The sequence below is a fragment of the Leptonychotes weddellii genome, chromosome 2, assembly GCF_054177405.1.
Source record: "Leptonychotes weddellii isolate Sample4059 chromosome 2, ASM5417740v2, whole genome shotgun sequence".
NCBI lineage: Eukaryota > Metazoa > Chordata > Mammalia > Carnivora > Phocidae > Leptonychotes > Leptonychotes weddellii.
This window is the reverse complement of record NC_138370.1, coordinates 102,278,205-102,303,033: the sequence shown is the minus strand read 5'-3', so window position 1 is coordinate 102,303,033 and position 24,829 is coordinate 102,278,205. Positions and strand designations below refer to the sequence as shown.

General features: G+C 38.2%; 1 protein-coding gene across 3 annotated transcripts in view; it reads right to left on the bottom strand.

Moving 5' to 3' along the window:
* Window positions 1-24,829, bottom strand: part of SLC39A8 (solute carrier family 39 member 8) — a 53,901-nt gene that overhangs the window by 24,650 nt on the left and 4,422 nt on the right. For all 3 annotated transcript variants that reach the window (XM_081812046.1, XM_081812043.1, XM_081812045.1), the window contains exons 3-6: window positions 21,699-21,861; window positions 14,245-14,414; window positions 12,990-13,112; window positions 12,157-12,324 (exon numbers count right to left, since the gene is read on the bottom strand). In XM_081812046.1, the coding sequence (XP_081668172.1) occupies window positions 12,157-12,324; window positions 12,990-13,112; window positions 14,245-14,414; window positions 21,699-21,861 (624 nt within the window). The remainder of the gene's footprint in view (window positions 1-12,156; window positions 12,325-12,989; window positions 13,113-14,244; window positions 14,415-21,698; window positions 21,862-24,829) is intronic.

Here is a 24,829-nt window from a genome sequence, read left to right as displayed (position 1 = left end):
TTAATTGATCTCTAAGTTCAATGCAAAATCAATAAAAATCCCAAAAATCATATTGATATGGAAAAACAAAGATAAGTTTCAGTAAAAAAAAAAAAAAACAGGGTGAGGAGTCTTGTCTTAGGAGAGTCAATGTTTATTAAAAACTATAATAATTAAGGTAGTGTGGTATTGGGCCCAAAATTTTTTTTATATAGATAAACAAAAGAGAATAGAAAGCCCAGATACAGACACATTGATATACAGAAACTTGATATATGGCAGAGATAAAATGATCTATCCAATAAAGAAGCTAAGACAGCTGCTTATTTATACAGGGAAAAAAAAAAAAACAACTAGATCTTTTTTCTTTTATCATATACAAAAATAAATTCCACATGGGAAATTAAATTTTTAGAAGAAAGTATGGAAATGTATCTTCTTTACTTTAGCAAAGGATTTCTTAAACAAAACCAGAGTATAGAAAACCTGAAGAAAGTATTAATTTACTGACTATATTAAAATTAAAGCTTTTTAAAAATAAAATCCAAACTAAGTGAACAGAAAGTCACAGACTTTGAGAATATATGTGTAACCCATTTACTCAATGAAGATTATGATCCGGAACATATGTAAAATGCCTGCAAATGACAAAGACTCCTTGACCAACCCTCAGTCAGGTTCCTCTGAGTCCTCTTCTCACCAAGCCTCAATCCTGGGCTTCTTGCAGGGTCCAGTTGTAGCAAGAATCCTGCAGAGTCAGTTTTGTGAGTCCCCCTACCCTTGATGTCGCCTCTTAGTGATTTCCTATCCACTGAGCCCTTCACTCTGCTCGTTAGCTACAAATCCTCAGCTGCCCTTGCTGTATTCCAAGTTGAGTCCAGTCTCCGTCCTCTATAGAGTGGACCGGTATTGCTATCAAGTCCTCAAGTCCTCTTCACCATTTTAACAAGCATCAGAATAATTTTTTCTTTAAAATGTGAATCAATAAAAAAACCTTCAACTAAAAATATGTGAAATAGTTGAACAGGAAACACACAAATAAACTTATGACCAATAAGCAGATTAAGAGATGTTTGACTTCACCAGTAATCAGAATTATACAAAGACAAATCACAAAAAGGTAACATTTCAAACTCATGAAAATTGGCAACCAATTTTTTTTAGTCTGAGATTTCCAAGTACTGCTAAAGATGTGAAGAAAATGTGAACTCTCTTCTGCTGTTGATAAGAATGTAAAAAAAAGCATAGCAGTTTGGAGAGCAGTTTGTTGTTACTCAATAAAATTATCTCTGTGCAAACCCTATGACCTATTTCTTACAAGTCTAGTTATAAAGCCCAATCTTTCTCACAGATGTTCTGCAAGACAATTCTTAATGCCTTAAGGCATCCATCATGCATAATAAATTATTTTCTCTTCTGTGCATGTAAAATGATACTATGTACCATCCTCAAAGATGAGAGAAAACAATCACTTTAAATCATTTTTTGTCTCACAAAACTTGTCTCACAAAACTCCAGTTGAGAAAAGCTCTAGATCAATGATTCTGAATCAGAAACTACCTAATATTACCCAAGGGCATTTAGAAATGTGAGGGTAATGGCGGCTATTTTTCCGTTGTCATTAGTGACTGGAGTGCTACATCTGACAAATAGCACCCCGGGAGTCTTAAATGTTTAATATCCTTCAATGCACTGGACACTTTAACACAAAGAATTGTTGTACCCAAAATGCCACTAGCACCCACCTCGGCCCTAGACAAACTCCACACGCAGACATGATGAGACATGGATAAGAATGTACATTGCAGGGGTACATTGCAAACAGCAGGTGGGTGGTTCAGTCAGTTAAATATCCGACTCTTGATTTTGGCTCAGGTCATGGTCTCAGGGTCGTGAGATCGAGCCCGGCAATGGGCTCCACGCTGGATGTGGAGCCTTGTTAAGATTCTCTCTCTCTCCCTCCCTCTGTCCCTCCCCCACCTCTCTCTCCCCCCTCTCTTAAAAAAAAAAAAAAAGAATGTGCATTGCAGCATTGTTGTTACAGCAAAAAGCTAAAAGGGAAAAAAAATTATCAATGTCAGAGGAAATGGATAAACAAGTAGTAGTAACATCATGCACTTAAAAGGAATGAACTGGAAATAGAAGTACTAAAATAATGGGCAAAAAAAGCAAGTTGCACAATGAAACAACCAAAATACTATTTTCACTCAGTTTTTAAAATGTGAAATTCAATATATTGTATGGATATATCGATATATATGAAAAATATAAGAGCATGAATAGATATGGTAAGGTTAAATTCACGATAATGATACTGATGTGATCGATCTATGCCTACAGTGGAATACTATAAAGCAATGAAAATGAACGAATGACTACTATGAGCAACAACATAAATGAACTTCACAAATGTAATATTGAGCAAAAGAAGGCAGATACAAAAGATTACATACTTTATGAAAAACTGCTGTATAATGCATAGCAGTTCCCTTTGGGAGGAAAGGGTATAATCACTGGAAAGGGGAAAAAGGAGGCTTCTGAATTGCTGGTGATGTCCTTTCATGGTACAGGTGGTGGTTCTGGGAACGAATTTACTTTGTAAAAATTTATAGAGCTGTACAATGATGACCTGTTCACTTTTCTGTATGTTTGTCTTGATAAAAATGTTTATTTAGAGAAAATTTAATCATCTATCCTCCTTTCTGCCTGCCCCCCCTTTCCAGGGATCTCTTCCTAACTGCCTCATTTCTGTCAATTACACCATAATTTTTTCTATACCCCAGGTTCATGCCCACATTTTCGGTCTTTCAACCCCAGAAAACTCTTGCCAACACTAACTGGAACTTTTATCAAATTTGTCTTTCCTTCTTTCCCACCAACATCAAACATATCTTCTGTTTTCTGTATCACTCTGCATTTTATAAATCAAATTCAAAACCAAGACTTTTTTGGCATCTTATCCTGATAACTCATAAAAGGCTTCTGTCCACTGTGAGTAGGACCTTTTGAGAGTATTTTAAAGGATTCTTTGGCAAACAATATGTGGGATAGGAACTAGTCAAGATATCTCTGGTAATTTCTAGGGAGACAGAGAAGGCTTCTCTTGGGAAGTCTTGTCTTTGAACTTCTTTTCTTTCTTGTCCTTTTTACTTCAAGATATTCATTCATTCAACAGAAATTAAATTGTGTTTGTATCTATATACAAAGGGAAAAGAAAGCCCTAAATGTCTACAAGTTATACCCAGAGGTCAAATTTCATAACATTTTAATTATGTTTGCTTGGACCTGATAGCACATATCAATTGATTAAAATTATAAGCTCTACAAAAATAGTAACTATTTAAATGTTTATCAGGACACTAATATCTTCCCTTTTCAACTGGATATCATAGTAGTCCCTGACTGAAACCCTTAAGCAACTGTCTGTCTTTCAAATAGATTAAATAGTACAGGTTTGGCTACCTTTCAAAGCACTTTTATATACATTAACTTATCTGATCCTCTCGGCTGGTCTAGTAAGTAGTTGGTAGTACCAACATTCTTTCGTTATGATTTAATGTGTCAGTGGTGATACCAGCCTCCCTATGTGAAATCAGGGGTGTCCTCACCGTCCAAATGACTGGCTCACTTCAGGAGTCACAACAGATAACCCTAAGTTCCTCCCGAGGGATATCCTTTAGGAACATCCTTAGGAATGTCCTTTCAAATGAACTGAATGTGTTATAGTGTGACAGATACAACTGGACTTAAAGCGCATAGCTGAACAACTCTGATAGAGAATCTGGGGTGCAAAAACTGATAATATCATTCAAATGGCAAATTAAATTAGACTTTAAAGTTTTACTCCATTAAGAATAAATGTTTCAAGTTCTTAGTCCATTTAACAGAAAGTCAATGTCTGACTTGCAAGCATTTACATTCAGAAGCTTGTCTTTATTATCAGATGGCCTTCAAGTTTTAAAAATCAAACTTTAGTTTTTAGAAAAAGTACTCAAATTGTTAAAAAGGTAAATAATGGAGATGAGACGGCATGAAATTCTGTATGTTTTAGCCTCTCCATATGTTACTCTATGCTTCCCAACGGAAAAATGCAAATAGATTGAAAAGCCTTTATGGTTTCGTACAAGAAGCCTTCTTGCAAAGGATGGTGTGTAAATAATTAAGCATATAGATTTAGAAGTTAGAGGAATGAAAGTTCAAGTGATAGGATTTGATAAGATCACTATGAGTAAAAACTAAGGAAAGAGAAGGATAAAAACTGGCGAATGGGAGAAGAGAAATATGTATTTATCACATGCATACAGTGTGCCAGACATTGTTACACAGTAAATTCATAATAAATTATTTAATTTTCACAAAAATTCATTAGCTTAAGGAGTTTTGTTCATCATTTAACAGAAGAGCAAACAAAGGCTCAGAGACATTAATTGATTTTCCCTAAACCATACAATGAACATTTTATTGCTGAGATGTGAACACTGGCCCATGTAACTTCAAAACCCTTGCTTCCTCCTCCACATCCAGTTGCCCTTCAAGGAAAAGGAGATTCAGAGAAAGCACCAGAAAAGTAGTAGCTAAAATGGCAGGAGAAGAAGGTTAGTACAGCATCACAGAAGCTACCTAATGAGCAATTCCAAGAGGGAGGGAATGGCTCCCGGTGAAAAATCTGCCTTTATAGCATTCAGCCAACAAGAAGTACTCAAGTATGTGCTAAACTACAGGAACATCTTAAAAAGAATGAGAATGAGTGTTAAGAATATAGTGCAAAATACTAAGGCAAAATCACTTGTATCACCCCAAAGGGAAATTTCAGAGCATAGTACTGATTTTTTTTATACATGATTAAATACTTGAGGAACTGATGAAAAAGAGGAAGGTGCACATAAAGACTAGTCAGCAGATGGAAATAATAGGCGGAGTAGCACAGGGTAAGTGTTAACCAGATGGGCCTATGGATCAGGATGTCTGGGTTTAAATTCTAACTTGGTACCTGTGTGACCTTGGCCAAGTTACTTAACTTCCCTGTACATCAGTTTCCACATCATTACCATGGAGATAATAACTGAACTTGTGTCATAGGGTTGTTACTGTAAGGAGTAAATGAGTTAATATATGTAAGAAAATGTCTGACACCGTCTTCAGTATTAACTAGTCTTTCAAGAAGTTGGACAGTGTGGGGAAGGACTAGGGTAGAAAATGTTGGGGAGAAGCACAGTCAGGAAGAAAAGAATACATTAAGGTAGAAAAGACTCAAGCACGTTTGTAGACATGGGGAGAAGGAGAGATTCAGGAAAGGTAAACGGAAACAGGAAAAAGCTGTGGGAAAGATGAGCACATTTGGAGGAACTGGCCTTAAAAAGAGAGAAAGGATACAAGTCCTGACACAAATGAAAAGGTGGAGAGCAGATGAGGAAACAGAGCAGTTTTCAGGATGTAACAGAGGAGGTGAGACAACAAAGTTCTCAGATTCCAAAGAAAGATCTCCGTCTCACTAAAGGAAGCAAAGGTAAGAGTGGGAATTTTGCAGAGTAATGAAAAGATTTTAGAAGAGATATTCTTGAAAACATTTGCTAGAGATGCATAAAAGTAGAGTTAATACCAGTGAAGTGTGGGCTAAATTCAGAAAGGATTCAGGCATCAATTTTTGTGGCATTTCCAACACAAAGACTAGAGCCAGGTAAAATGGCCCATGGGGCAAGGAGCATTGATATGGATCCAGTGAGAGCAAATTCCACTGACAGCCCAGCCCTCCCCAGAACTCTCCTTCACCACAATCTAGGGGCGTTGTCTCCCTGCCACTAAACCAGCTTTTCCGTAAACACCAATTGATCAAAATCAATGAAAATCATTTCTTATATCATTTTATTACTTACGTAGTTTTCAGTTTTAACTAATAGCTAATATAACCACATATAGGGAAGCAACTGATTGGTGTTTTATAACTACTGTGATTTTAAACAGTAAATAGCTTTTTGGTGAAATACAGTAGACTGGACATATATATTTATCTGTAGCCTCTCCTGAAACTCCTTAAAATAAAGAAAGAAAGGGGTCATCATGCCACGGGACAGAAAGAATGGGAGATGATACGATAACATGGAGATATTTATTCTGGAAAATAAAGAAGTGGAGGATGCAGCCAAACTGACTTCCTATGAGAAAAAAGTCAACAAAAAACAAAGTGATGCGGGGCCAAGAACTTCAGAGAAGTTTAGGGAAAGGAGGCACCAAGTACCCCTGAAGGTGACAAGTGAAGCATGAAACTAAAACTAAGAGAATTCATTGTAAGTTTATTAAGGAGCAATCAGAACCCCAGATCTTTGCTCCCAAGACAATGCAGCAAGGCAACCACCCCAAATGACTACAGAGTCACCCTTTGAGAATACTGAATCAGAGAGACTTTCACTTCAAGGACACAAGGCAAACTGAAGGCTGGAATGACATGCAGAGCTGAAGACAGGGGTAGTAGGTCAAAACTGCACAGTGCCCCGTCCCTTTCTGCTCCCACCTCACTCCCAACATGGGCAGGCAGGAATACACACCACCCTTGTCACCTCTGGGCGAGAATGGAGAAAGACCAACCACCAGAGAACAAAGACCGGTAGACAAGCCCCACACATATGGGCTTCCTTTCCTTATCAGTTTTTTCTATCTCACACTTAATAAAAAAAAAAAAAAGAATGCTTTCCACATTTCAGTACAATATTTTACTTATGTTATGAAAGGACATAAAGCCTGTCTGTTCTATCCCATTGATGTGTACCCAGTACTTAGAACAGTGCCAAGAACATATTAGGTGCTTAGTAAATACTTGATGAATGAATTAAATGTATTTAACATCTACCGGACTCTCATGGAGACCCGAGCATCTCAAAAATGTTCTCTCTGTATTTAAAGAATATCACTTCCTGTCAGTTGTTGACAAAGAAAGTGTCCCTAACATCACCACATTTTGCAGCTAAATTCCACTACCCCTGCACCTCAGTTTTAAACATAAAAGTCACAACAGTTAACTTGTAAAAATGGCCGATATTAATATTTTTTCTATTAGGAAAAAAGGTGATGCCTATCACTTGATATTTATTGATGTTGATTCCTAAAGAAAAGCACAAGAGGTTTCCTTTAGAAAAAGACTGATTACAGACTACAGGAGAAGTAAGCCCGATGGTCCCTCTGGTGGCCCAGAGAAGCTACCACTCTCCCAAGTACCTAACATGCCTAAGGAATCAACACCTAATAAAAATACAGTCCTTCTATAATGATGTAATGTATGGTGATTAACATAACATAATAAAAAAAAAAGAAAACTAAAAAAAAAAAAAATACAGTCCTTCTGAAGCTGTAGATTCACACAGGAAAGACCCATCTGGTTGCACAGGTATTGCAATGACTTCTCTTTTTTTTTTTTTTTGGAACCATCACCCACATTTATTTTTTTATTTATTTTTATTTATTTATTTTTTATTTTTTATTTTTTTAATTTTATTATGTTATGTTAGTCACCATACAATACATCATTAGTTTCTGCAATGACTTCTCCACAGGGTTATGTGGTCGTCAGAGAGAGAAAAAACAAAGCAACAAGTGTCACAGGGTGGGTGAGCTGTGAAACATTACCTCATGGCATTAACTAAGTAACCTGCTTCCCCTTCTTCCCTCATAACTGACTTCTTACTATTGCCCCGTTACTCCCAGCTTGTCCTGGAAATATGCATGCTCCTGAATACAAGCACCTGTGTGCCCGTGTGCACGCGTGCCCACGCACACACGCACACACATGCACACGCACACGCACACACACTCCTGCGAGTCCCATGGATTGTGATGCCTAACATCTACTGGGTCTGGAGCAAGGCTACTAAGGAAGTCTCACCAATTCGTCTAAATACTTAAAAGATAGAATCAAACTAAAGAACAGTTAAATAAAATATCTTCTATCCTCTTACGGCCATAAATACACTCACATGGCAATACATTTTTTTAAAATGCGTAAAGCTATGGTTTTTATATGACTGAACACACACAAAATACCAAGGCAACTAAATTTAAATATGGTTGCATATCTGAGTATCCTGTGATGGACCAGAATTGTTTGGATGAATATCAATAAAGACATCCCTAAGTCGTGGATTTTCATTATTCTATAACAATTCTTTTGTTCTTCCTAAATTCCAGCAAAATCAAGAATCATGCTGTTATCGTCTAGATTGTCATATAATTTGCATTCTATTGATAGAATGTCAAATTAGACTACTTTTCTTAACTTGCTCTTTGATAGTTTCTTATTATTTTCAGTTTGGAAAAACTTGACTGTGTTGAAGCAATAGCAACAAGAATCGTCAATAAAATTCTTAAGGCATACTTGGACTTAGAAATGAACCATGAATTTTCCATATCCTGTTCAATTCTCATAATGGGGGCATCTAGGTTAAGTCATTTTATTAGAAAATATTTATTAGAAAGTATTTTAATTTTATTATTAAAATCACTATCACTTATATTACACTACCTACTGCCTCTTAAAGCAATATCTAAACCTTTATGGTATTTCTTAAATTCTACCTCTTTCAATTTTTTTAATGTGATATAAAGAGAAAACTGAAAATAACAGTACATTACTCAGTTTAAGTCTCTCTTCATTTAAGACTATGCCTTCACCCAAAAGAGCCAGAAAATAGTCCTGATAAGAAATTAGTGTCAGGACTATTTGTACGGCTCATTTCAAGGCCTGGTGCATGGCTGTCATCCTGGAACACACCTTCTCTGCCTTCAGTTGGACTTCTCATTCCTAGAAGTATATTTCCAGAATCCTAGCTTCATTACACCCTCTCACTAGATTGATAGTTTACCACTGTTTACAATTCCACAGTCATTTCTCTTTTTTTAAGATTTTATTTATTTATTCATTTATTTAGAGGGACAGAGAGCACAAGCAGGGTGGGGAAGGGGCAGAGGGAAAGGGAGAATCTCAAGCGGACTCCACGTTGAGCATAGAGCCTAACACGGGGCTCAATCTCAGGACCCTGAGATCATGACCTGAGCCGAAATCAAGAGTCGAACGCTTAACTGACTGAGCCACCCAGGTGCCCTCCACAGTCATTTCTATTCAGAATATTAACAGAATTGTGCCATTAGTCCCCAGCGTTGATGTCAGGAAGTCCAAAGCCATTTAGCTTCTAGTTCCCTTGTATATAACCCATTTGATTATTCTCGAAGATTTTCGAACATTCTTTTCTCAGATATTTGCAGTGATTGGCTATTCTTTCTCATTATCCAATTCTCTGCTGATCTCTGTAGGGATCTTTCTTGGTGAAAGAAGCCCTCACATGTCACTCCCACATCACCATTTTTTTTTAAAGATTCCATTTATTTATTTGAGAGAGAGAGAAAGAGAGAGAGAGCGCGAGCCTGAGCAGGGGGAGGGGCAGAGGGAGAGGGAGAAGCAGACTCCCTGTGGAGCAGGGAGCCCAACGCAGGGCTCAATCCCAGGACCCCGGGATCATGACCCAAGCCAAAGGCAGACACTTAACTGATTGAGCCACCCAGGCGCCCCCCCACATCACCATATTCTATTTTCATCAAAGTATTTATTGTTATGTGGTATTTTCTAGTTTTACTCTTTTCTATATTGTCCTTTAAATAAACTATAAGCTTTACAAGAATTCATTTGCTTCTGAATCCCCAGTGCCTAGGACAGTGAGCAGGTACTCAATAAATGGTTATTGGGTAAATGAATGAAAGCCTGTGTACTAGCATTACTTCCAGAAGTAGAGTAAGAATAGCTTTTCAATTGATATTTCTAAATTACATAAACAGGATCATGTGCAGGATCCCATTTTTGTCATGGTGTTTATATTTACTACAAACATGGTCTTCTGACCATAGTAAATCATAAATCAGGAGCCCAAAACCTTTAAAACTAAAATCAAACTTTTGAGCAGTTCAATTTATTTGTCTTCAGAAAGCAACGGCCTCGGGCCAAATTATCTTCTTTCCTTACAAAAATTAATAATTATTAGGTTAAGAGTTAATGTCATCATCTTGATTCTAGTAGAACAATGACCTGAAGAAGACAATCCAGCAAGGTACACAAGCGTGCAGGCTTCAGCATCAGATGGCCTTGGTGCTGATCCCAAGCTCTGCCATGTAGGAGCTACATAGCTCCTTGGGTTTGTTATTTAACCTCTCTAAGCTAGTCTCTGAATTATGACAGTACTTGTCTCCTAGGCTATGATGAGGGTCCAAGGAGGTCATTCGTTTAAAATTCTAGGCAGAGTCCCTGAGCATTAATAAATGTTAGCTATAATTATTGTAAGAAATTATCTACTTGAACATTTTCATATTCTTTGCAAAATCTTGGCTGAAAGTATCATTCATTACATTGCATGAAATAATTTCCTCTCTTAGCTCAGTGCTAACACAAAAATGCCTCTTGAAACACACTTGAGATGTTCCTTAATCACGTGGGGCAAAGTGTATGACTGATCATGTTTTCTTTCCAGAAGGAAATTCAGGTCACTTGCCATAATAACCTCTTCCAGATATCTTTTTTTCTACTTTTTGTTTTTTCTTAACTGGTTTTCCTTGATTTTATTTTCAATTTTTCTTTTTTATAGTGTGTTTAACTTTGTAGCTTATGGCTCTACTATTTACCAACTGAGTGACTCTGGGCAAGTTATTTAACATCTGAAGTTCCACTTCCCTCATCTGTCAAATGAGAACTGTTGTGAACACTAATGATACTGTCACCTAGCACCCTTTTTTTGTAACCACTCCTCTACTCCATCCATATGCTCTTGCAAGCCATACAAGTGCCCACCCCTCTAGATTAGTCTAGAAGGGGACATCTAATTCAAGCCAGACCAAGGAGACACTTGCCAGGAATTTTGGATTAGGACTGAGAGTCAGGTCAATTTCCTTCTAGTGACTGAAACTTTATGTAAGACATAAACCTCAGGAGTTGCTAGTGGCTGTTTCCCACTTATGGAAAAAGCCAGTGCACAGTGAAAGAAAGAATGACTCTAAGCCATGGGGAGGAGGAAGACAAGGACTTCTCATGGTTCTAATGGTTCCTAGGTTCTCGCTTTTCCTATAGCCTGGCTCTTCCATTAGACAGCCCACTATCTTTCCAATAGAGTCTCCTTTCTGCATACATAATTTGGGTTTGATACCCATCACTTGAAACAAAAATAGTTCTAATGTGTAGAAAATAAACTCTATTTTGAATAATTGTTATAAAAAAATAAATGAGAGGGGCACCTAGGTGGCTCAGTCGGTTAAGCGTCTGCCTTCGGCTCAGGTCATGATCCCAGGGTCCTGGGATCGAGCCCCATGTTGGGCTCTCTGCTCAGCAGGGAGCCCGCTTCTCCCTCTCCCTCTGCTTTTCTCTCCACTTGTGCTCTCTGGCTCTCTCTGTCAAATAAATAAAATCTTAAAAAAAAGAAGATTTTGGGGCGCCTGGGTGGCTCAGTCGGTTAAGCGTCTGCCTTCGGCTCAGGTCATGATCCCGGGGTCCTGGGATCGAGTCCCGCATCGGGCTCCCTGCTCATGGGGAGCCTGCTTCTCCCTCAGCTGCTCCCCCTACTTTTGTGTTCTCTCTCTGTGTCAAATAAATAAATAAAATCTTTTTTAAAAATTAAAAGTAAATGAGATAAAACAATTAAGGGCCTAGCATACTACCTGGCATATAATAGTCACTCAAGAAATGATACCTATTAACATTATTTAGAAGATGGGGATACAAATTCTAAATCAATTAATTAATGAACACAATTTTAACAGCTTACAAATCTTTTTTTCTTACAGTTTCAAAATTACTCAAAGGGATTCTTTGGTTTTGGATCTTGAAAGAATTGCAAAATAAGAGAAATGCTCTGATTACTTTGCTACATATCACTGTATAAATCTAAGTAACTCATACATATAGTTAAATAATCTTAGAGAATAATAAAGTCTCAGATCCAGTAATCCTCAATTTCTTGCTTAACTCACTTGTTCAGGTAAATATACGGAGGAAAATTAGAAAAAGAATATAGACTTACATTCCACATATCTCACAGACACAAGAATAAGTCAGACACATTCACGTGTGTAAAATACTGATTTGGCTGCATTCACAGAAGCCTTCACATTATATAAAGGATGCAATATAGTAAAGAGAAAATGGAATCATCATACCTGTAGAGATACCACACTGACATTATCAAAATGGATGTGTCCATTAGGCTCTGTGACAGCCGGATTTGCATAACACGTCACACCATTGATGGCAGGTAACGTTTTAGGTTGATGAGTTTTCTCATGAGAAGGACCAAAGTCATCATTTCTAAAGTGTGTATGATCATTCTACATGAAAAAATTTAAAAAGCAAGAGGAGGTTATAAGAATAAAAAATGATGGCTCACACATACAAGAAAGTAGAGAGTTTAGTGCTTTTTATTTGTAAGAGAAAATTTGTATGTCTATTCAATATATAATCTTTTTAGATTTACAAATGTATCTTCATTTATTAGATTGTTTTTTCATGTTAGGGTACATATGCCTTCTTATTTTGATGAACATGAATGAATACAAATTGTGCACATTTTTCTTGACATTAAATTGTTGGTACTTATTCCAAATTATACACTGTCAATCGTTTCTCTTATATTTATCAATATATTGACTTTTCTTTCTCCTCACATTCACAAGTCTAATAACTGAGCTTCACATAATCATAAGAATAAATTCCTGGGGCACCAGGGTGGCTCAGTCAGTTAAGCATCTGACTCTTGATTTCAGCTCAAGTCATGATCTCAGGGTTGTGAGATCAAGCCCTGTGGCAGACCCTGCACTGGGCGTGGAGTCTGCTTAAAATCCTCTCTCTCTCTCCTGCCCCTCCCCTCTGCTTGCGTCCTCTCTCTCTCTCTCAAAAAAAAAAGAATAAAATTTCTGCCTTTATTTGCCTATAAAGCTATATAAAGTAGCTTTAAGGGGTCAAACATCAAACATTTTCAATAAAATCTATTTACCTGACCATATGTCTTTAATAACATCTTAAGCACTCTTTCAAAAAAGAAAAGTATGTAAAATCCACCAAACACAGCAATTGCCTTCTCAACATAGTTGTCACTTTTGGGATTGAATCCAAATGCCTGAGAGAGAAAAAAAAAAATTCAAGTAAAACCAAGTAATTTAACCTGATTTCTGAAAAATAATAAGAAATCTTTCAGTATACAATTTTCACCAAAGTTCTAAGTCCATCTTCAGATCAGGTAATATTGGGAATTTAACCACCAAAATCACAAAACAAAAACTCTGAAACTTAAGTAACTAAACTGTAAGAGATCACAGAGGAGTCTTATACCAGAGGAACTTCTATTAATAAAACCCTCAGAGTATCTTATAGTTTCCTAGCTATAAGATAGTTTCATATCTTATAGTTTCCTACCTTCAGCAATATTTGCCTTGAAAGAGAAAGCTTTTCGTAGTAAAAGTGAAGCACTGATTCCCTTTATAGATAATATTAGATCTAGGTAATGAAGAAAAATGAGACATTGATAATCCATTTTCTCTAAAATATATTTGTCCATCATACCCAGATTCAAATTTTTAAAAGCAAATATGACAAGCCATTTGGATTACTGTTTTCCCAAGAGAGATCCTTTTAAACTTAGAGGATCCTACTAGGCCCTAAAGAGATAAAGAACTCAAGGGCTGGGCCCAAGAATGAAGTAGAAAAGATTTCTTTCACACACACACATACACACACACACACACACATGAGAATGAAATAATCTACTGTTTAAAGGACATAGGGCAAGCGCTAGAGTTTGAAATTATAAAGAGTCAAGGTTTTCCTAACAGACAAGACATACAAACTTAAATAAAAGCTGCAGTAAATGTCTAAGGACATTTTGTGGTATATCTTCAGTAAATCTGACACTGTAGGCTCTTTAGAAAATAAATAAATAATAAAAGTACATAGAAAAATTAAATTTGCCAAATGCAAGACAAAATAAATTTTTAAGGCCCTCAGAGGTGTCCCAGAGCTGTCTGAGCACGTCCTGGTGGCTGGCCTCCTAGAATATTAATTTATCTCTGACACTGATATCCCCTGTAGCTTGAGACAAGCTTTTTCATCTGCTGTGATTCAGCTTTCTCTTATCCAACACTATCAACCAGACCATAAAATGCTGTGAGAATTATGGAGCGTTAAAATGTACAAAGTGCTAAAACATTTAAAAGAAACAATTATTCACAGAAACAAAGAGCCAACATCCTTACCTCTGGAATAAGCTGGAAAATGGCATTTGAAAATAGAGTCCCAATAGCCAGACCCACGAAAAAGGTCAAAATCTTAGGGAAATAAGATTTCTTTATCAATGGAGTCAAAATTAATCCGAGGAGAGATGCCAGATTAATAATTGTCACTGACAGGAGTCCATATCCCCAAACTGTAGATCAGAAGGAAAGAGTAGAAATTAATCAGAGCAACGAAGCCAAATGAAATCTTACTGTACATGAAGCTTGAGACAATTTTTTTCTTTAAAAGCTTGAAACAGATACTTCTTTAAAATAACAAGATCTTCTCAATGAAAATTATGCAGAAAACTGTGAACACAAATACAGAATAATAAATATAAATAGTAACACTGCTTACACTGTCATCAGCCCTAAACCACTCAAAGGCTCAGAGAATTTTATAGCTTGCAAGGAATTCGGAGAACATCTGGAATAGTGACAATCCATCTGAGGCCCACAGGCTCCAAGTCACCTACTTTCATCTGTAGCTCAAAGCCTGGTTTAAAACTCAGCCTTTCAGAGGAATACAGAGGCAGCCTGAGTTCAGGGAAAAGGTACAAAGTGATGGGTGGAGGGTAGGGGTGGAGATGGGTGGGTATGGGTTAGCTCCAAGGTGACCAGAGTTGCAGACACTGCGCTTGTCATAATCACTGGTCTGCAGGCGCCTGTGGAGTGCACCTCCGTGGGAAGGCAGCACCTTGGCCCTCCAGCTGGGGCCTCCAGGACCTGGACTCAGCCCAGTGCAGTGAGCGCTCAGGATGGGAGCACGTGGGAACCAGAGAGCAGCCGTGTTACACAATTCGCCCCGTTGAGCCCAGATTAGGGCGAAAATATCCTATGTAATGAGGACTCTGGTGACAGACGGAGGTGGCGAGTCTTTCGACTCTCTATCCCTAAGGCCTGGTACCCAATAGGTGCTTAATAAATATTGCTTCCAGTGAAATGAACGAATGTTATCCTAAGCTTTACAGCTAGTGGCATGTGTGACCTCAGTTTCCTCCTGATTATCCTCTATCGAGGGGTTGGTTTAAGGACACCGTGGGAGTGCAAGTGAAGCGTGCCAGTGAACCCAGGACAGCCTCGGATGGCAGTGCAGGCTGACATACATTGGGCCCCGGAACCACGCAACCTGGCTTTGCCTGCGCCCCACACACAGCACACGAAGGACAGTGTGAAAGATGAGGAAGCTGCCTCTGCACTGTCGCTTCTTTAAAATGCCCAGAAAACATTTTTAAATGTTAGGCCCCTTTTCTCATTGCCACTCTCAATGGAGTACCGTAGCAACACCTAAGGGTTACGAGTGTTTGCCGTTGCCAGCTACTGTGCTAAGAAACTGACAGGTAGGGGTGGGGCACCTGGCTGGCTCTGTTCATAAAGCATCTGCCTTCAGCTCAGGTCATGATCCCAGGGTCCTGGGATCGAGCCCTGATTCAGGCTCCTTGCTCAGTGGGGAGCCTGCTTCTCCCTCTGCCTGCTCCTCCTGCTTGTGCTCTCTCTCTCTTTCTCTCTCTCTGTCAAATAAATAAATAAAATTTAAAAAAGAGAAAGAAAGAAGGAAACTGACATGTATTCATGAATTTGATCCTCACAAAACCCTGTGAGGTAAGGACTACTATAACCTCCTTCATACAGTTGATGAAACCAAAGCATACGGAGTTCAAGTGAGCTGCCCAAGTCATGCAGAGGGAAAGCTGGATTTTGAACCCAGGCAGTCTGGCTCCAAAGCTGACATATGTTAGCAATATGCTTCATTACTCGTGTAGAGGTATTCTAATTTTTAAAAAGACCAAGGGACTCAGCAAAACTGTAGATATTTTATATTGTGCTTCACGAATACAAGGTTGCTCACCACTATTCTAGTTCAAGTGATTCTGTCTACAAATAAACAACCTTAGCAAATGTTTATGGAGCCTCGCATATAGACTGAACTATGGTTCCTGCCAACAAGGAGCCTGGATCTTTTGCTTGGGGAACGGGGAAAGGAGTAGGCACATGTACACACAAAGCAGTACAGGTCGTCTATGCTGCAAACCAAATAAAACGAACAGAAAGCAAATGTTACTGTCACCACAAGAATCATCACAGCACTGACCGTGACTTTATCTTCTCCAGATGCTTTCCTATCGGTTCCAGATCCCTGACCAGGCCTGCAAAGTCATTTCATGGGAACCATGAAGGTCCACCTCATTCCTGTTTACTACCTTATCACCTAAAACGATACTACCTACTCCCCTCAGACTCTCCACTTAGAGAAAGCTCGCAATCCCACCTTTCCCTCCATGGTGTAGTGATTTGGTAGTTTCCTTGAACACGAATAGCCTTCTATCCCTTCACTAGCCTACACGCATTCATTCATTCAACAAATATTTATAATCTCATCAAGTAGACAGGATACGTACATGTTGAACCTAACATAAAGATGCAAAGAAGTTTCTGAGTACCAAACTGAGGCAAAATCACATACACATAAGAAACACATCACCTTCCCTTGAGAAATCTGTGATCTCCGTAGATAGCAGAAACATTAGAATCAATTTCAATTTCTCAATTTCATAGACGATTGACGACCAAACCCTATCAATTTTGCTTGAGACATCTCTCACTCCAGCTTCTCCGTCCTCATCGCCAATGCCTTGAGTTCAGGCCCTCATCATCTCTCACTTCCTCTTTGGATGCATTATGACAGTCTTCCTCCCACTATGTGACGTGGCCACCAGACTTACAGCCCTAAAACACAGCTTGGATCATCTCATGCCCCTATTCAAGACTACTGTTCATAAACTGACTCCCACACGACTTTTCCAGGTTATTTGCACACTTCTCAACATGACCTTTATGCTAACACAATGCTTTCCAAGTACAGAATGACCTTTACTTGTGGTTCTTTATCTGAAAACATCTTTCTATCTTCATTGCCTGAGAAACTCACACGTGTTTCTCTAAGCCGACTCCAAGACATCTTCTCTAAAGCTTTCCTAGCTCTTCCAGGCAGCTGTCCCTTGCTCCTCAGGCTTCCATGGCTCTTTGATCAAAACAATGAATCATGGAACGCTACATCAAAAACTAATGATGTAATGTATGGTGATTAACATAACATAATAAAAAGAATAAATAAATAAATAAGTAACTGGACCACGTACCATGTTTATAAAATCCTTATATCATGACTCCTTTGAATAGTTTTACTTTGGTTTTTCACTTCTTTGAATGAACTCAAGATTGACTCTATATTAAGTGAACGTTACATCAAGAATCCAGGGCTTTTCATTACTTAAAAAATAATTTATTTGTGGGAAAAGAATAGGCTTACACAGGGAGCAGGGAATGGAGTGAACCTATGAACACATGGATAAGAGGAGTGAACGCACAGTCTTCCTTCCCTGTGTCAGGCACTATTCCAGGCATTTGCAATATTAACTCATTTGATACAATTCTAGAAGGAGCGTACTACAATTCTAGAAGGAATGTACTACAATTCTAGAAGGAACATACTATAATTCTACAAGGAACGTACTATAATTATCTCCATTTTACAGATGAGAGAACTGGGGCACAGAGATATTAAATAGATTGCTCAACACAGCTGCACACACAACTGCACATTTTAAAATACAACAGAGTGCGCCAAATAAAGGCAATGTAGTATCAAATTAAACAGATTAGTAAGAATGAGTATTTTACCAGTTTCCCTAATTCTCCAGAAATTTTTCTCTCTCTTCTCCTACCCTGTCCCACCCACTCCAGCCCCATTTCAATTCCTAAGATAATGTGTACCCTAAGCGGCATTCTGTCTTTATTGGGCCTCTGTCCAAATATTTGGTGCCTGTCTAATCTTGTAATTCAGAACTATTGATTTTCCATTTTATGACTTTGCAGTCTTGACTCTGAAATGCTCTCACTTCCTGTTTCCCAATTCCCTGATCCTACCTCCTGGCTCCTGAGATAGAGGAAACCTAGGAATTAAGGTTAAAAACACTTTTGAAGGTCAGTCACTAACCTGCACGGAGTAGAGGACTTGCTTTTTCTGAAGCTTCATCTCCTATGCCCAGAATCATGTACATGGTAGATATATTTTATTTAACAGATGTATATATAGGGCCTAAATACATTCCATATTATATTCTACATGCTTTACAAATATTAAGTTATTTAATCCTTATAGCAACCTTATGATAAAGGTACTGTTTTAGATAAGAAAACCGAGGCAGAGGGGCGCCTGGGTGGCTCAGTTGGTTAAGCGACTGCCTTCGGCTCAGGTCGTGATCCCGGAGTCCTGGGATCGAGTCCCGCATCGGGCTCCTGGCTCAGCAGGGAGCCTGCTTCTCCCTCTGACCCTCTCCCCTCTCATGCTCTTTCTCTCTCTCTCTCTCTCAAATAAATAAATAAATAAAATCTTAAAAAAAAAAAAAAAGAAAACCGAGGCAGAAAGACATAGTCATGTGCCCAACTGGAAAATTATAGAGCTGGGATTTGGGCCCAGGTGGGCCGGCTTCAGAACCTATGCTTTTCATACGTTATACTACTATTAAGTGTTGATATGTAAAGCATTTTCTGAATTTACTTTTAAATATAAAATGCAAACCATATTAAACAAACTTGTAGAAATACAAACATACTCCTATTTAGTATACAATCTAGAAAAATATTTGCTTAAACAATTAGTTGTAAAATTATTGTTATTCACAAAATTGCTAACTATATTAATAAAGTATGTTTGGGGCCTTCTGTTCTTCATGTATGTAAATATAGAATATAAAAGAGAACGTGGATCCTGAAGTTGAGACAGCTTGGGTTTTGAACCAGGCTTTATCATGTACAAGTTGTGTACTTTTGAGCAAAAGACTTGAAACTTCTCTGGACCTACATTTCCTTGGCTGTAAAATAGGAACAGCAGTTCCCACATCTACATATAGTTGTAGGAAGATTAAATGAGTTAACACAGGTCAAGTATTTGGAACAGTACCCGCCACGCAGTAAATACTACATAAGAGTTGGCTATTATCAATATTTTTGTCACTGTGGTAATTCCTGTTACTCAGAGAGAGATCAAAGTATTCATATATACAAAAAGGAATCCAAAAGTCAGTAGAATAAGCACTCCCTTTGTTGAGGTGTCCCTTTTCTTCTCTATCTTTTCTTTCTTTCTTTCTTTCTTTTTTTTTTTTAAAGATTTTATATATTTATTTGACAGAGAGAGAGACAGCGAGAGCAGGATCACAAGCAGGGGGAGGGGGAGAGGGAGAAGCAGGCTTCCCGCGGAGCAGGGAGCCTGACATGGGGCTCGATCCCAGGATCCTGGATCATGACCTGAGATGAAGGCAGATGCTTAACCGACTAAGCCACCCAGGCGCCCCTATCTCTTCTTTCTTTATAGTCTTTTATACTCAGTATAGATGTGCTCACTCAGACCAGTGGCTTCACATGCCATCTCTAAGCCGACAAATCTCTAGCCTTGACCTGTGGTCTGAGCACTAAATGTGTGTATGCCACTGCCTACTGGACATCCCTCCTTGTGGGTCTATGTCAATGTCTCAAACTGACCATGTGAAAAATTACACCCGATCCTCACCACTTGCTTCCCCCATAAGAAACTGCTCCTCCGGTCTTCTCCATCCTGGGAAATGGCAAATCCATCTCTCCAGTTTCAGTGGCTCAAACCTTGATTCATTCTTCCCAACCCCCACATCCAACCAGAGGCAAACCATTCTAACACAGTTTCCAAAATCCATCCTGGATCTGATCACTTCCCCTCCCTTCTACCTCTCCCACTTTAGTCCATGTCCCATCATCCTGAGCACCAATCCCTGGCAACTGCCTCCTGATTAATCTCCTTGCTCTACTCTTACCCCATTACAATCTGTTCTTCAAACAAAGGTAGAATAATCCTTTACGAATCCAAACAAAATCGTGTGCCCCCGCCCTGTTTAGAACCCTACAGTGTCTTCATACCATATTCAGAATCAAATCCAGTCAACTTACTGTATCCTACAAGGCCCCGGGCATCATTTCCTTCTATTCTTCCTCCTGCTTACTATGCTCCACACACACACGCTTTCTTACTGTTCCTTACATACACCAAGCTCATTGCCAAGCTTATGCTGACTGTTCCCTTGACCAAGAATGTTCTTTTCCCAGAAAAGATCTTGCTACGGTCCTCTCCCTACCCTAAGTCAGGACTCTGCTCAAATGTAATGTCATCAGAAAGGCCTCCTCTGACCTATCAACAATCACACTCACCCACTGTCTCCTTCTATCCCTTACCTACTTTATTTTCTTCATAGTACTTATCACCCTGAAATTCTATTATTTATTTGCTTGTTTGTATAAATGTTTATTCTTTCTCTTCTCCATTACACTGTAAGTCCTAAAAGGGCAGGGAGTTTTCTTGTTGACCACTCAATCCCCAATGCCCAGAACAGTGCTTGGCATGTCATTCAATAAACATTTATTGAATGAACAATGTACCAACAGATGAGAATTAAAATATCCATGTGGGTCAGGTTAACAATTTGAGGATACCAAGAAATTGCACATAGATGGCAAACAAACCCCCTGAACAAGTGGTTTATTTCATTTGCAAAAGAATTCTTCTACATGTTTAAATATGTGAACTATATAGTAAGCATGCACTTGTTTTCTTATATTTTAAAATTTTTTTGCAGCAGGTTATCCCTTTGAAATCCAACATCTATGGCAATACAATTAGAGGCATTTAAAATAGTCACTGGCGTTTTCTTTCATTTACAAAAATTAAAGCAGTAATAACTCAGCACTTTAGTATTTAATCTAAAACCATGCTATTCGCTATCCCTTTACTGAAAATTACGGATAAATTGACAAGTTTTTAAAATAATATGATAAGCACGAGGTAATGGAAATTGATCACTTATGAGCCAAATAGTGAATGTACAATCCAACATGAACAGTATAAAGCATATATTTTTTAAAATCAGGAATTGAGAGGGGCATCTGGATGGCTCAGTTGGTTAAGCGTCCAACTCTTGACTTTGGTTCAGGTCATGATCTCAGGATTATGAGATCAAGCCCCACATCGGGCTCCGTGCTGAGCATGGAGCCTGCTTAAGAGTCTCTCTCTTCCCCTTGGCCCCTCTCCCACCCCACACTCACTCTCTCTCTCCTTTTCTCTCTAAAAAAAACCAATAATAGGTAAATAAATAAATAAAATAATAAAATAAAGTATTGAGTTTTACAAAGTTTTTAAGCAGTACCAAGTGTAATTTTGACTCCACAAATAGAAGAGCACAATTCATGAAGTTTAAATGAGTTTTAATTATTCTTGCTCTAAATACTTTCAGAATATAAGTACTTTTGTACATTAACTAAAAGCAATAAAGCAAAGAAAGAAGCATGTTAATTTAATTTCGGACCAGCCTATAGACTTTTCGAACAAACAGAAGAAAAAACTTCCAACATACCTTCGGAAATACTTGGTTTTGTTTTGTGTTTGGGCCGATCCCCACAAGGATGGAAGTTCAGTTGCTGTAAGACTGCTGGACAGATGACAGAGAAGTTGGAGCTGCTTATCTGAGTAGCATTCGAAAAGCCATGAAGGGAAAAGATCTCTTCAGCTGATAGACACTGAAACAGGATAAACAAAATAAACATGTATGTGTTAACATAGTAAAAGCATGCCAGCAAAGATACTTTAAAGAGACAGAGAATATTTCATCTAGACACCCAGCACTAACTCTGCACAAAAGCCCTAAAATTTTAAAACAGTCTATACCTCTTTAAACCTAGAAACAAGAAAAAAATAGCAAAAAAAACAAAAAACAAAAAACAAAGCAAAACAAAAAAATCCTTCTTGATCAATAGTCTACCTATGGCAGCAAAAAAGGTAAGAACTGGTTTGGGGGTTTCCAAGGACTTTACAAACATTAAAAGTAGACCAATAGCTTTCAAATCAAAAGCTTTAAGAGGATTCTATATTCTCAATCTCTCCTCTCTGTCTTTAGATTGGATATTTTGTGTAGGCTATTGGAGTAACTCTCTGTGAGATTTCTTGTAGACAAATACCTGGCTCCTTTACAGTTTCTTAATTAAGAAACCCATCCATGCTTCTAGACAGCAATAAGAATTCCAACATATAATAGTTGTTTTAAAGTATGTCTTTAGCAAATATGGTTATTTGCTAAAATATGTATTGTTCTCAGTGATGGTGGGTAGCTTTTCTCTACTATATAAGGTTTTGAAAATAGTGCTAGGCTGTTTAGAAATTCATTAACTATTAATAAAATTTTTCAGGAAAAAATTCTTTATGAAAATCACTTTTTAAAGGTATCATTTTATTCTTGGGCATATTTTAACTGTAAACTATCATCCACATACTTGCATTATTGAGAATATAAAAGAAATTAAATGTGTTACTGTGGTTAATAATCATCGTAAGAATTACAGACTGTGAAAAATATCTATTCACTCAAACAGAAGAGTCTATTTTTAATAAGTACAATTCAGAAAAGTTCTTTGCATGCTTCAGCCAATATTTAAACCCCACTAAGGTTTTACTTGGCTTTGCGCCACAGACTGGACTGTGTTCTCCCAAAATTCATATATTGAAGCCCTACTTCCTATTATAATGATATTTAAAGTTGGGGCCTTTGGAAAATAATTAGGGTTAGATGAGCTAATGAGAGTGGTGTCCTAGTCCAACTAGATTAGTGGTCTTCTAAGACAAGACACCGAAGAGCTTGCCTGCCCTTTCTCTCTCCACCATGGGAGTAGACAGCTAGAAAGCAGCCATTTGCAATCCAAAGACAGAGCCCTTACCAGACATCCACCCCTCTGACCTCTCGATTTGAACTTCCAGTCTCCAGAACTGCGAGAAAACTAATTTCCATTGTTTAAGCTATCCAGTTGACGGTATTCTGTTACGGCAGCGCAAGCTGACAAACACTCTATGAATGGCATTTGAGAACTCAAAAGTTGATGTTAATTGTTTGACCTTGAAGCTCTGTGATTCCCTTTACAACAGAAACAATGAAACTAAAAACTTAAGATGTGGGTAAAAAAAGATCACTACTGATTATTAAGAAGAAAAAACATCAAATACACCAAGATGTGTGCACATGTCAAAACTAAAATCGCAAATGCCTTAAAGAAAGTTCACATTTAGACTTCTTTCTTTGTTTTTTTAATGCCTAAGTATGTGCTTAAAGCTATTACGTTCAAGCCATGACAATGGGTTTGGATTCATGACAATGATAGATGTGTACCATCCCTAGAAGAGGAGACTCACCACTCTCAATGCTCCATTCCCTTCAAAGGGAAGAATGCTTCATTCTTCCCTTTGGCTGACTAGGGGGATAAAAAGCTAAAGGAGGGGGAAAATAGCTCGACTGGGCGAAGGAAAGTGGGAATAATTTATTCGTTACCATGAAGCCACCCAGGAGCATAATGGCTAAACTCAAAAATTAGAGTCCATGTGGTCAAACTGCCCACACAGCATGGCATGGTTCCAGGAGTAAATGACTACAGCAGCATAAACATAAAACGGCCCTGTTTCCCTACAAGAAATTCTTAACCTACTTGGACTTCAAGTTCCTCCAACTCTAACCCAGGATAAAAAGGGGAAGCTGCCCATAGATAATTTCCAAAGTCTTCTCAGAATTAACATACTAAGACTTCCTAAAACTTGATGGCTGTTAAGCAGTTCTTTTCAGACTCGGATGGTGACTCGTTAGTGGGTCAGGAAATCCACTTACAATGTCACAGTCAGCATTTTGTAAGGAGCTAAAAAATATAAGAGAAACTACAGAGCATACCACACATCACAAGAGTAAGTATTATTTAGTGAAACTTTTGCTCCAGTTACATAGCATGCACAGAGATACTGGATCGCAATGTAAAATGCATTTTTTTAAAATGGCAGTGAAGAGTTTGAAAGTCACTGCCCTCAAAAATGCTTTAATTGCGCTGCATACATCATTAAAGACACTCTCCTCCATACAGTTGGGGGTAAAACTCGTGTAGCCAAAGGAACATATAATCAGTACTTTAAAACAGCTTGGAGTCTTGATGATCTGTGAAGCGTCTGTGTAGAAATTTTGGCTGGACAGGGGTGGTCATGGATAATAATACTTTGACAGTGGCAACTGCTCAGTCTCCAGAAAGAACAAGGAGGTGGAGAGACAACAAGACTCTAGGCTTTGCCAAACGGAGAGACGGACTCTTAACTCTAGAGAACAAACTGATGGTTACCAGAGAGGAGGTGGGTGGGGTGTGGGGAAAATAGGGGATGGGGATTAAGGGGTGCACTTGTCATTCTACACCTGAAACTAATATAATGCTGATGTTAACTAACTGGAATTTAAATAAAAACTTAAAAAAAAAAAAACTCTAGGCCTTGCTTTATGAGAATAAGGACAGAATAATCACAGAATCCTAGCAGTATGGCAAAACTCAATTAATGGTAGGCGTGATTTATTTAAAATAGCCATCAAGGCTCTTTCCACAGTTTGGCTATTGTGGACATTGCTGCTATGAACATCGGGGTGCACGTACCCCTTCAGATCCCAAGATGTCCATTGACAGATGAATGGATAAA